The sequence below is a fragment of the Notothenia rossii genome, assembly GCF_949606895.1.
Source record: "Notothenia rossii genome assembly, chromosome: 1".
Taxonomy (NCBI): Eukaryota; Metazoa; Chordata; class Actinopteri; order Perciformes; family Nototheniidae; genus Notothenia; species Notothenia rossii.
Genome location: NC_136912.1, coordinates 19534182 through 19546971, shown reverse-complemented (window position 1 = coordinate 19546971; position 12790 = coordinate 19534182). Strand labels below are relative to the sequence as shown.

Sequence of the window (12790 nt, the reverse complement as noted above, 5' to 3'; positions counted from 1 at the left end):
TTATTAATACATAAGGTGTGTTAACTATTAATATGATACAATTAAATATAGGCTTTTTCTCTTTACAATGCACTGAAATATTTATAATATGATCAATTAATTGACACTAATAAGTTACAGAAACTTAGAAAAAAAGGTGTGTGACTATTAATTTTTGACGTTTTTGTGTGTGTTTTTATCATGTTGTATGCATTTATGCAGTTATATAGTTCAATTTAAATCAATAGTGAGATTTAATAAAAAACGAATATAATGCAATTTTCCCAATATGTCATATGATGCTGTAAATGATATACAATTCTCTATATAATAATAATAATTAAAAAATGTGATAATGTATTTGTTAAGCCCTTTTTCTAAAACATCCAGAACAAAGTTCTTTACCATAGGGAACATTGACATTGAATAAAAATAAAAACATTAATAATGCCATCATTTTGAAATGAGGTGGAGAATAAACACACGAATGATGGGTTGGACTCATATACTATATATAAGGGTTTACTGCAAACTTTAAAGACAAGTATCATGTGAATAATAATAAGAAAGAGACTCTGAGCTGTTGGCTGAGTTTGATGAGCTTTCTGATCAACTAGATTTCCCGCAAAATCACAGAAAGCGAGAGCGGGTTGTATGTTATCTCCGGAGGTCAGCAGCCAATCACATTGCTGGATTCTCTCAGTCCGCGTCCTATTGGCTGACAACTGACTCCTGCTCTGTTGTTCAGTACAAATTGAAGGAACCCAAACCGAGAATAAATTACACAAAGATAATAAATCATTTGATCCATAATACTCCAACCAGCTCCGATATAAAGCGTTATTTATAACAGTTTAATGCTGGAGAACCTCAGACATACAGAGGCTTGTTTTCTAGTAAACCATGCTAGCATTGCTAGCTAACTAGCCAGCGTCTCGTCGCCTCCTCCTCATCTTCATGGGTTCCTGCTGCTGAGTCTGCCAGGCTTGTGCTGGAGGCAGCGAGGCTAACCAATTAATGCCATCGGCCAGGGTGGGTTGTCTTTATTTATGCCCGACATTTAGGGCATGCCGATGTTATGATTTTTGATAATCATAGTGTGAAAACACGGATGAATACTTCGCTGGAATACCAAGCTAACTAACATGTTAGCATTGTGCTCTTACCCAAGCTAGTTAGCTCGACTGCTAACTCGAGTATTTGCCTACCGGCTAACATGTTGTATTGCCACCATTTGTTCTGTAATGATGAGTGTGTTAACATGTGCCGTCGTCTGACTCGCAGAACTCAGGTTATATTATGAGTGGGGCGAGTTGCAAAGCTAACGGCGCTGTGTACCCCGCCTCATCAGCAATGATGAATTCTGTGAAGAAGCCGAAGATGGAGCAGATTCAGGCCGACCATGAGCTGTTCCTGCAGGCCTTTGAAAGTGAGATTTCAACACTCCTCACTTTGTAATTTCACTTTTCTGTCTTGGTAACGCGAGAATAACTTTTCAGTATATTCAATTAGCATTTTGTTACCTATTTATCTTTGCTGCTGCATATTTTGTTTACAAAAACTGCATTTGACTGACAGGCCTCCCTACTTGGCAGCCTTAAGGGAGCTCCAGATATTGATTATTTATTTTCTAACTAAATTAATTTCATTTTAGCTGTTCTAAGGGTGGCACTTAACAGACTGGAAGAAATAAATAGTTTATTATATTGTCAGTTTAACTTTGGCTGTTTTAGCTTCTAATCCACCACCTGTTAACACCCCTTATTTTGGCATGTGTAATCAACAATATGGATGACGTATTTAGATGCTGACTCAGGATGGGATTAGCAGCTTATTGTTGTTGTTGTTGTTGTTGTTGTTGTTGTTGGGCAGAAGCACTCTGTCAAAATGAGAGCAGCCCGTTTTTTATGCTTATGTTACAGATTTAAGTGGATTCCTGGTTAAACGTAACCAGGAAACATAGTAACGGCAGTGCGATATTTACCAAATATCATAATACCACTTTCTTTTTTTTCCAGAACCAACTCAGATATACAGATTCCTCCGCACAAGGAATTTGATTGCAGTGAGTGAATTACTGTACATATTATTAATTACCCATCGGACTAAAAGTTAGTGACTAATTAATGCTTTTTTGTACAATTTTCAGCCCATATTTATGCACAGGACGCTCACCTTCATGTCTCATCGAAACAGCCGATCAAATGTCAGAAGGTATAAACTCTGACGATGTTTTTTCAGTTATGACATATTAATAGAGTTCCTTTGTTTAATCCGATGTATGCTCTGTCACAGTTGTAATGTATTATTTCTGAACCTTTGTTACTTGTCATCTTTCCTCTTAGAAAAACATTCAAAGTGGATGATATGTTGCAGACTGTGGAGAAGATGAAGGTAGAGCAGGATTCTCCAAGGTAACAGAGCTCTACTGTACAAGCATTGTTGTGTCCCTTCCTAATGGTGTAGTATTTTCAAGGGACTTTAATTATTAGGGAAACTGTATTGACATCATTTACGAACATATGAGAATGAACATTCATGTTAATAGTATGAGTGCTTGATTTTACCTATTTTCACTTTCGTATTTTTCTCTTCAGTTTGTCTTCACATCTACAGCTAACATTCACTGGGTTCTTCCATAAGGATGGTGAGCAGGATTTTTACCGTGTTGTGAATTTGTTCAAAGGGATAACAAATCAAATCAAAGTTGTGTTTTTTGTTTTGTTTGGACTCTAGTTATGCTCTGACAATCATGTGTGTTTCACTTTAATATTATGTTGTGTATCTAAAAGGGATATAAGGACTGACACTGAACTTAACCTTTTCTCTCCTTACAGAAAAGCCATCTCAGAATTCAGAAAATGAACAAAATTCTGTGTCTTTAGAGGTACTACTTGTCAAAGTCTGCCATAAAAAACGCAAGGTAAAGTAACATATTAACACAGTCTCTCACTTGAGCAGCCAGTCATGTTGTCTTACTTACTCGTGCTGTTTGTTCAATTAAGTTTGGTTGTTTTTTCTTTCAGGATGTCAGCTGCCCCGTAAAGCAAGTGCCTACAGGTAAAAAGCAGGTGCCTTTGAATCCTGAGAGTAACCAAACCAAGCATGGCTCCTACCCCTCCTTACTCGTCTCCAGCAATGAGTTTGAGCCCAGCAACAGCCACATGGTCAAGTCTTACTCGCTCCTGTTCAGGGTGTCACGCACAGGAAGGAGGGATACCAATGGCCTGGTCAATGGAGAGGCCAACGAGAACATTGGTAGGAAATCCACATTGAAGTCTTTTGTTATCTGTTTTGACCAAGTACAGTTTGCATTGGGATGTTGTTAAGAGATCATCATAAGGAGACAATTGCTAAATTTTCACTGCATTGCACAGCACAGCTCAACTCAACTCTTTTTTTGGTTTTCCATTAGAAAAAGTTTGTGTTCTACGCCGTCCACCATTCCCCAAGAAAAGCTGCACATTTTTCAATCTGTGAAATGATCACTTCTAGGTCTGTCCTGTGGTGCCATTAGGCCCAAATATATTTTTTACCATAGACATTAATTTGGAAAGATTTATCTTTAAATCAGAAGATTATTATTTTTCTGTTAGCTAGTTGTAAAATGCACAAATGGCTGACGTTGGAGGTATTTTCTACCTCCCTTTATATCAGTAAGACTGAATATCTGGTAAGTGGAGTTAAGTGGAACCCTGGTGTGCTTGCTTTAAGGCCCCAAAGCTGCAGAAAATCTGGGCAATTTCATTATTAAGTAGTTGAGCCATTTTGGCTTCTCACACCATTAAGCAACAATCATTAGGAAAAATGGGGCCCGTCTCAAACGCTGTATTGGGGTCTATTTATACGTCCGTGGCTGAGCCGATACAAGGAGTTGGAGTTAACTCAGTGCCTACCACTGATTGTTGTTTTTTTAAATGGCACGCACAATAAGCCATATACACTACCGTCCTATACTCTCATGCAGCATTGCTATTGCGATCATTATATATTCCCGCTTGTCCTTTTCCAGGGGCTGGTATCTGAAGTAAATCGGGCTGAGCCATGCAGTGTAAATCAAGCATATGCTAGAGGTGCCCAGTACGTCGACCGCGGGGGCAATGCTGGTAGATCGCGAGTCATTCATACAAAAAAAAATCCAGCTCCGTTAAAAGTGTGGTTACATGTTACCCGTCTTGAGGTGGACAATGCTCCTTGCCAAGAGAGTTTAGCATGTAAGGGCGGTAACACGAGCAATTTGTCTAAACATTTAGCAAAAGTGCACCACATCCAGACAGAGGAATGCACCGGGTTCGACTGTCTTTCTAGTAGCTCTGTAGCCCCATCCACGAGTAACGTTTCCACGTCAGGTGTTATGTATGCTAGCAGCAACACACGGAGTTAACTACATTATACAAACATGGGTTAATGATTAGAGGTAACGGAGTTATTTATTTTGTTAAAGTTTCAGCTATTCTGTTTACAATTCTGTCATCAGATTATTTAATACGATTTGTTAAAACGTTGTTGTTTCTTTTGATGTGAAATATTATTTATATAATTAATAAAAATCAATGTTAATTTTGTTCACAATTTGTTAAGTTAATTTAATAATATTTGTATTTTTGAATCAAGTATTCATCTTTATTGTCTTCATTGTTAGTTTCCACATGCCTAAAACAACCTCAAGCTAAATCTAAAAGTTGATTGCTAAATAAGAGCGTGTGAGAAATTGTGCAAGGTTCACAGTAATAGTCTGAATAGTCGATTAATCGTTTCATTAATCGATAGATTAATCGATTATCAAATTAGTCGTTTTTTTGCAGCCCTGTTGTAGTCCCATATCCCATGTATAAATAAAACGTGTTATTCAGCAACCCTTGCAATTTGGGATTTTATTTTTGGTTGGTAGACCTCGGTGAGCTGGCCATTTCAAAAGTAGCTCACCAGCCAAAAAAGTGTGGGCACCCTAGATGGATAGATGTAACTCAAATAATTGCTGGTTTATTATGAAATATCTCACACTACTTTTGTATTTTGTTTTCTTGTGCAAAGAAGTTACAGATGCACCTAGTAGAAAGAAAAGAAGTTCATCCCATAGAGAAGGAGAGACCACAGAGACCTTTGTTGCACAGATGACTGTTTTCGATAAGAATAGGTAAGATTTCAGTTTTAAGATCACTGTTTTGTCGTTCCTTTGATTTTACCTTTTTTTTTTATAAAGCATTGCTTTTAATCTGCAGGAGATTGCAGCTGTTGGATGGAGAGTACGAAGTGTCGATGCAAGGGATGGAGGACAGCCCTGTCAGCAAGAAGCGCGCTACGTGGGAAACCATTCTCGATGGAAAGGTGGGGGAGGTTTGTACATAACGTGTTTAAGGGTTTCCTCCTGTAAGCCTTCCTTTCTTGTCTTTGTTTTCCTCTTCACATCAACACATTGCTGACCATTACTCTTTATTACTGTCCTGCAGAAACGGCCACCATTTGAGACCTTTTCTCAGGGACCCACATTGCAGTTCATGTTGCGTTGGACAGGCGATGCTAGCGGAAAGTCCACTGCCCCAGTAGCAAAACCCCTTGCTACACGCAACTCCGACAGCTCCAGCCCCATGGAGACCAGAACCAGCAATCACCGAGCTGCCCTCATGAGTAAGTACATCAACAACGCAGGGTAGCTTGAACCTTATAAGTTGAGGCTGAATTAGAATAATAGGAGGATATAAATATCATTGTCTGGAAATCACTTGAATTGCATTAAATATTATGTTTCTATTTAGGGGCAAAACACATCTGTCTATATATGATGAATGATGGGAAGAATAGTACATAGTGAACATGTCTGCCTTATTCCAAATGCTTCTAGATAATACCAAGCAAAGGCCTCAATAAAATCTATTTATTTCAGTCAAGATTCTCTGAAAAAAGCCGAATGGATCATGGTTTTAGATTTTTCCGCCCAATGTGGGATGGTTTATTTATAACTGAATCTGGCAGTAGGCTTCCAGCAAGTCATTGCTGTTGAGTCTGTGCAATATTTACGTGACTATGTAACTGCTGGCAAATTAAAAAGGCTCTAAGTCAGTAGAAGTCATGCACGAAGTCTGTGTATATTAGTATCAAACAAAATGTGTGCCTACTGTTTACGAGCTATGGGAATTCATTGATGCATTGGTAAACAACTAGTTTGAAAAATACAGCAGAATTCTATGTTATACTGTTTCTAATTATAAACTAAGAGGATATGTATATTAGGGTCTCAAAGATTTGAAATGGCATCAAGGATCTCTTTAGCACTGGTCATTAATGAAGCCACAGAGAAACATGAATTCAACAGCGGAGGAATTTGTTTCTAATATCCCTCGCTGATGCATCCCATGAGAAACATTAAAAAAGAAAAGTTTCCCCTCGAATTAAACTGAACTTAACAACGGTTGTGGAATGAAGGCAAAAAGCAACCAAATATTGCATGGTCAATGGTCATGTTATCTGTTCGACGTGTAATAAACCAGTTAAATCACCTATTGTTTAAAAAGCAATAACGTTAACATGAAGATGAAACCTGCTATGTTGTGTATTAAGTGTTTGGGAAATGTGTGCTTGTTTGTCTCAGTTTAAATGTGTGAAATCAAAGTGATGATTTGGCGATTGTCCAAAGAAGTAACCTGTTCATCTGTTCCCGTCAGCAGTGAAAGAGTCAGTGTGCACAGACATTCAGACGAGGAAAGAGCAGGTCCTGTGTGAGCCGCGGCAGAAGCTACGTATATTTTATCAGGTACACCACAACACAGTAAGAAACACAACTGGGCCTGGGACACTGATTAACAAGAGTCTTTTGGTGAGGTTGCTCAAAATGTACGTATAATGTCACATGTTTGGAATTACTGTCACATTTTGAGAGTTGAACTGGTTTATAAATGTACATCAAGACTAGTACAATGTTCGTAAATGTAGCCAAAAAACACGTTTCACTGTTCAGACCCTGTGTGTCACTCAGTCTATGGTCTGTGTAGCAAAATGTGACAGTAACGCTGATGTTATGCTAGAATAGAATAGAATCATCCATTTACATCTGATGGAACCTGAGCCTCTCGTTCACCTTGTAACTAATGCAATATATCCATGTTTAGTTCTTGTACAACAATAACACAAGGCAGCAAACTGAAGCGAGGGATGACCTTCACTGTCCCTGGTGTACCCTGAACTGCAGCAAACTCTACAGCCTGCTCAAACACCTCAAAATGTCCCACTCGCGCTTCATCTTCAACTACGTGGTAAGAAACCCAATGTGTTTGTTTGTAGGTGTGTGTGTGTGGTTGTTGCTCATCTTAACAAGACGCCAGCTGATTTGTAGCAACGTTTAAGTTAGGCCTGTCACGATTGTGGATGGAATTCTAATCCTCTTGAGGGAAACTGATAAATGATTCTTTGATAACGTTTGTCTTTTGTTGTGTTTAATAAAGAAAGTCGAAACACAAGTGAAATCGATCTCAAATGCAGGGACAGAACAACTTCATCTTCAGAGGATAAAGAGGTTCTGTACCCAGAATACAGTAACAGTCACACTATATATTCATGAAAGGAAGCAGCCAACTAGTCCCACCCATAAACTACCTTAGGCTTTTCGAAACACCCCCACCATTACACCATAAAACCCCCAGTCCTTTAACCATTTGCAAACATTTCTTTTAGCCCCCGTGGAATGTCAGTCCTTAACATATGTCTGTTACTCACATACAAGACAAACACATACAATTGAACAGAGTACATAATATATGCTTATATGTGATAATATGATGATATGATAATTTGACACAACAACGATAACTACTTTGGTCTGACTATATATTGTCCCAGCAGTAATTGCAGGTCGTTACACATATATAGCCACAATAAGAAAAATGTGCAAGACCAATAAAGTTAAAAAATATATAACATTATTAGCCATGTAGGTTACTATTGATGTGTCTACTGAGTAACTTGGGCCACATTGTAAAGGCTCCTCAAATCTGTATCTTTACTAGGTTTTTGTTTCAATAAATAACTCCTATTGGCCTGCCAGGAAGTGAGACTACCCTCACATAATTCATTTTTGAATACAGACATGGGAGACTGCCCTGTATCCTCTCTCTGTAATCTGCCTTGCAGCTTAATTCTGAGCTATTTACAGTTTAAACAGATCTGTTGTCTGCACCTGACCTGACTGCAGGGCAGTATCAGGGTCAGATAAACAAGGGGTCTAGGAAAACTATTATACCTACCTTTTTATAATAGCAGCTAAACGCTCCTTTTTCTTACCCTCTCTACTCTCTTACAGAGCTGTGTTCCCTAGGGAACCCTTGTTTCTCTGTCTGAACAGCACTTTAATCCAAAGCACAGTGTGGCTTTCCCTTAAGTGAGAAATCACGTGTATAACGAATGATAACCTGCCCCTAATTTTAAAGCAAATTTCTTCAAGAGTTTCTCTGATGTTCCTTTTCTTTTTGTACTTGTTTTTTTTTCTGCAGCCTCACCCCAAAGGAGCGCGGATAGACGTGTCCATCAATGAGAGCTATGACGGCTCATACGTTGGCAACCCTCAGGACATCCACAGCCAGCCCGGCTTCGCTTTCAGCCGCAACGGCCCCGTTAAGAGGACGGCTGTAACTCACATACTGGTTTGCAGGTAAACTTGTGACCTCCGTTCAGAAGCGGTGTTTAAATTGAACTCAAATTGGACAATGCAATTAACTTATCAGTTAAATCTGATTTTCACAGTCTGGTTGAGTTAGTAATTCATTAAATTAACATCAAGGAGCTGTCATCAACAGGGAGCCCGCTCAAAACAGACTAACGGCCCGTCCACACACAGGCATGAAAAAAATCTCAATGGGGTGACGTAGAAGATTTATAATCTTCGCCGAACTGCATTGTGGGGAGCGGAGCATGGCTTTGCAAACATCGTGAGCATCAAAGGTTGACCAATGTTCAACTTTTGATGCTCCCGATGCTTTCGAAGCTTGCATCAGCCAATCAAATCCCGTTTATGCAAATCCCGCCAGTACAAGCGCTAGCCAATCAAACCGCGTGTATGCAGATACCGTAGGTCTTTTCCATATGTCATAAAATGGAGGATAAATTAATCATCGCTGTAGGAAATGTCCCGGTCCTTTACGACTGCTCTCTGTTCACCTACCGGGACCTAAACCGGAGGGAGGTGGCAGAGACAGTTGGTGAAACTGGTAGGTTTTCCCCCAGTTTGGGGAGTTTATATCCAGTTTACTTCGTTTTAACATTGAATGGACGGCTTTGTATGCCGGGGGCGGGTGGGAGATTCCTGATTGGTTGTTGGTCGACTTGGGCGCCTGAAATCGCCAAGCTTCAGACACGCCCAGCATCAAGATTTTTCAAGATGTTTTTCATGCCTGTGTGTGGACGGGCCGTAAGACCAAGAGATTGTGGCAGTATTCCGTATCAGCATATATAATATCTAATAAGGGAGAGAGTATTACAAAAATGTGCTTTCTCTCTCTTGTCCACTAGGCCCAAAAGGATCAAAGCGAGTCTGTCAGAGTTCCTTGAGACTGAGGACGGAGAGTTGGAGCAGCAGAGGACTTATGTCAGCGGACACAACCGCCTGTACTTCCACAGTGACAGCTGCATGCCCCTGCGGCCCCAGGAGATGGATGAGGACAGCGAGGACGAGAGGGATCCAGACTGGCTCCGAGAGAAGACTGCCACGGTGAGGAGCCATTACTCATCTGCTGTTTGGTTTCTGGCCTCACTGTTGAACTGGGTGTACACGCACACTTTAAGCTCAATTTCCCACAAAGAAAAACAAATTTATGATCTCACCTTGGCTGAGTCTTTACACCTGTGTATAATTACCCAGTTGTTCTTGATTAGGGGTAGGGATGGGTGGTGTTACTGTTTTATCCCCGTGTCACGTTCTGCCATGTTTAGGTTTATTGTCATTTGATTTACATTAATTTTTTGTAACAATTTCATAAAAATGGTTTGTCTGTGCAAGTGTTTTGGAGGTTCATACTGAGTGAATATATATTTTGGTTTCGGATTACCATGGCAACAAAGGGTCAAAGCATTTGGCTCAGTCCTTCTTCCCATAAATAACTTAAAGATGCTCAGAGCAACAACTATTGAACAACACAGAACACATCTTCAGCTTGCTCTAACACCCGTACACAATTATATATTTTAGTATTGATTCCCTGATTCTGCTAATATTGCTTTTTAAAGTTGTTCCATTGCTCTCAAGGCCAATTGTCATTAGAATGTGTTTATGTGAGTATTTGTCGAGATAACAGCGAAGGTTTTAACAAAAAATAAATTACACTGCGAATAACCATGGTGCATGGTAGTTAGTCATCAGTGTTTTTGCATCACCCTAATCTCACATCTTTTCTTACCTGCAGCAACTGGATGAGTTCACAGATGTCAATGAAGGAGAGAAAGAAGTGATGAAGCTGTGGAATCTGCACGTCATGAAGTATGGGTACGTGGGAGACATTACTGCATCTTCATGAAGTATTCCTTAAAGGTCACCTATTATGCTAAATCCACTTTTTCACGTCTTTTATACATCAACATGTGTAAAGAGATTCTGAAAGTTTCAGGAAAAAATATTGGCTCACTTTTTGTCCTGATCCATTTCTATAAAAACCTTTCTGAAAATGAGCTGATCAGATTTTGGCCACTTTATGTCACAATGTTTTTTGGCCTGTGTAACCATTAGCCAATCACCAACCAAGTTAACACCCGCCCACCTTATCACCTCAATCTCCTCCTAGAGCCATGTTTTGTAAATAACTGAGAACTATAATATATTGATGAAAAACAGTACAATAGGGGACCTTTAAGCTTTAAGCAATATAATTGTTGGTTAATGTGTATAATTATGAATGTTAATCTTGACAGATAAATTTTTGTTTAGTCACATATACAGTAGGACTAATCTTTGCAGCTCTACTCTTGTTTAGAGTTCCTCTTTTCTCCAGTTTCATAGCAGATAACCAGATGAATCAGGCCATCCTGCATTTCGCGGAAAACAATGGAGCTCACATAATCCGCCGCAAACTCTGCCGCAACTTCCTCCTGCATCTAGTCAGCATGCATGACTTCAACCTGGTGAGCACAGCCACCATCGACCATGCCATGGCCCGCCTGAAACAGATCCAGGAGGAGCTTCCAGACACGGAGGAGGAGGAGGCGCAGCCGGGCCAGAGTCTGGCACCAGCAGCAGCCTGCAACGGCACCGTCACCCCCTCCACCGCAGGGAAACTGGGCAAGAGGACAAAAAGCACACTTACAGACTGATGACGGATGGATGGATCAACGATTCTCGTATTGTTTTTGTTTTTTTCGTTTCATCCTGAATTAACATTTCCAACTCTATGGTGCTTAGATAGGTGGCAGAAGTGGTCAGCTGAGGATCTGACCACAAGCAGACCAGTATACAAGGTAAACAAGTTTTGGGAACTTGTGAACTGAACCAAATATGAACAATTAAAAAAAAAAAAAAGTGAATCACCCACATCTACACAAACCAAGATGATGAGGACTGTGGAATGTGAGTTGAACCTACTTAATGTGTAGGAGCCATTGAACTATCTGCCTTTGGGTGAGAGAGTGAACAAACGGTCTGATGTGGCGCGACTGCCTTTGGTATGTGATAGACAACTGTATCATGACTACAGTTAAAAAATGTACTGGTAACATTGTCACTCTTAATTATTTGTACACATACACAATAACCTTGTTGAGAACTTATCATTTTAGCTGATTATTTTAGCACTTGGTGTTTGTATTTAGAGAGTTTAACTTGACATTGTTTCCTCTTTTTTTTTTTTATTCCTGCTGCACCAAATGTTAAATGCAGCTTTCCCAGTGTCATCAGTGGAGACACTTTCGGGCTCCAATTTCACTGTTGTGAATGAGACTTCCTTTTAAGGGTCTGACAGTTACAGTCAAAGTCCACACTATTGGCACCAAGTTATAGATTATATAAAGCCTGTAGAGCTTGTTAGGAACCCAATGGTTGCAATGACTATAGTACTGTACTGTACTGTACTGTAAGCATTGGAATCTGGAACCACATTCAATTATGGTTTGGGTCCATGCGAAAACTCCTACTTCATCACCCCTAAGCCTTTCGGCCTGCATTGATAACAGCTAAAGGAAAGCCAGGGAAATCACTGTTTCTGAATATTTTATTTACGTAAAACAACCAGCAGCACATCATCCCATTTATCGTGCATAGCTTTCAAGATAAAAAGTGATCAACTTTTTCTGATTGCCTGTAGTTTGTTTTCACTTTGAGGTTTCAACATGTTTCATTTTCTTTCAACATGAATGTCGGAAGCTATTGATAGAAATGAAATCTCATCAAATGTTTAACTCTGTCCCGGTATGAATCGAATAATGAACAGATATCAGTTTTTCTTTCAACGCGATATGCTCTTTATTGGATGTATGGTTTTCAGATCCAAATCAGTTTTATGTCCCGTGGGGTGCAATTTATGCCAAAGGGGAATATTTCATCAGTCTTTTAGTTCTGCATATTATTTAGCATATTTTCTGTTGTTCATTCCACAACATAAAAAGCAGCTGTAGTTGTGTTTTCTTGGGTGCTCCTAAATTGGTGCACATCAACATTCATTCGTTCAACAGACATCTCTTTTCTGGCTGTATGGGACAACTAAATTGACAATACTCCTCATTTCATGGAAGGTTTCTGTTTTCATCTGACATATTCACCATTTTATGTAAAAAAAAAAAAAATGTACACTCTGGTTAGGGGGACTTTTATATTTAAAGAAATAAAATACATTTGACCTTA

At 39.5% G+C, this 12790-nt stretch overlaps 1 protein-coding gene across 7 annotated transcripts; it reads left to right on the top strand.

Annotated features, from left to right (window-relative positions):
• The first annotated feature begins 711 nt into the window (after window positions 1-711).
• Window positions 712-12790, top strand: suz12b (SUZ12 polycomb repressive complex 2 subunit b). Of its 7 annotated transcripts, none has more exons than XM_079679427.1 (17): window positions 712-1011; window positions 1264-1408; window positions 1998-2044; window positions 2129-2193; window positions 2325-2393; window positions 2577-2626; window positions 2817-2902; window positions 3006-3237; window positions 5014-5116; window positions 5202-5307; window positions 5430-5607; window positions 6645-6730; window positions 7086-7229; window positions 8463-8620; window positions 9478-9676; window positions 10368-10447; window positions 10950-12790. In XM_079679427.1, exons 1-17 carry the CDS (start codon window positions 997-999, stop codon window positions 11266-11268), a joined length of 2082 nt encoding a protein of 693 aa, XP_079535553.1. In that variant the 5' UTR covers window positions 712-996; the 3' UTR covers window positions 11269-12790. The 7 variants fall into 7 exon arrangements, with proteins under 7 accessions (XP_079535553.1, XP_079535552.1, XP_079535550.1 ...); XM_079679426.1 differs by having other exon boundaries at window positions 6642-6730; XM_079679424.1 differs by having other exon boundaries at window positions 6642-6730; window positions 10932-12790.

What these genes read in the sequence shown, in the direction of transcription:
- suz12b (XM_079679422.1), top strand. An exon ending in GTAGAGCAGGATTCTCCAAG is followed by an intron (nt 2,394 to 2,576) that starts GTAACAGAGCTC and finishes TTTTCTCTTCAG; the next exon opens with TTTGTCTTCACATCTACAGC. An exon ending in AGCTACGTATATTTTATCAG is followed by an intron (nt 6,731 to 7,085) that starts GTACACCACAAC and finishes ATCCATGTTTAG; the next exon opens with TTCTTGTACAACAATAACAC.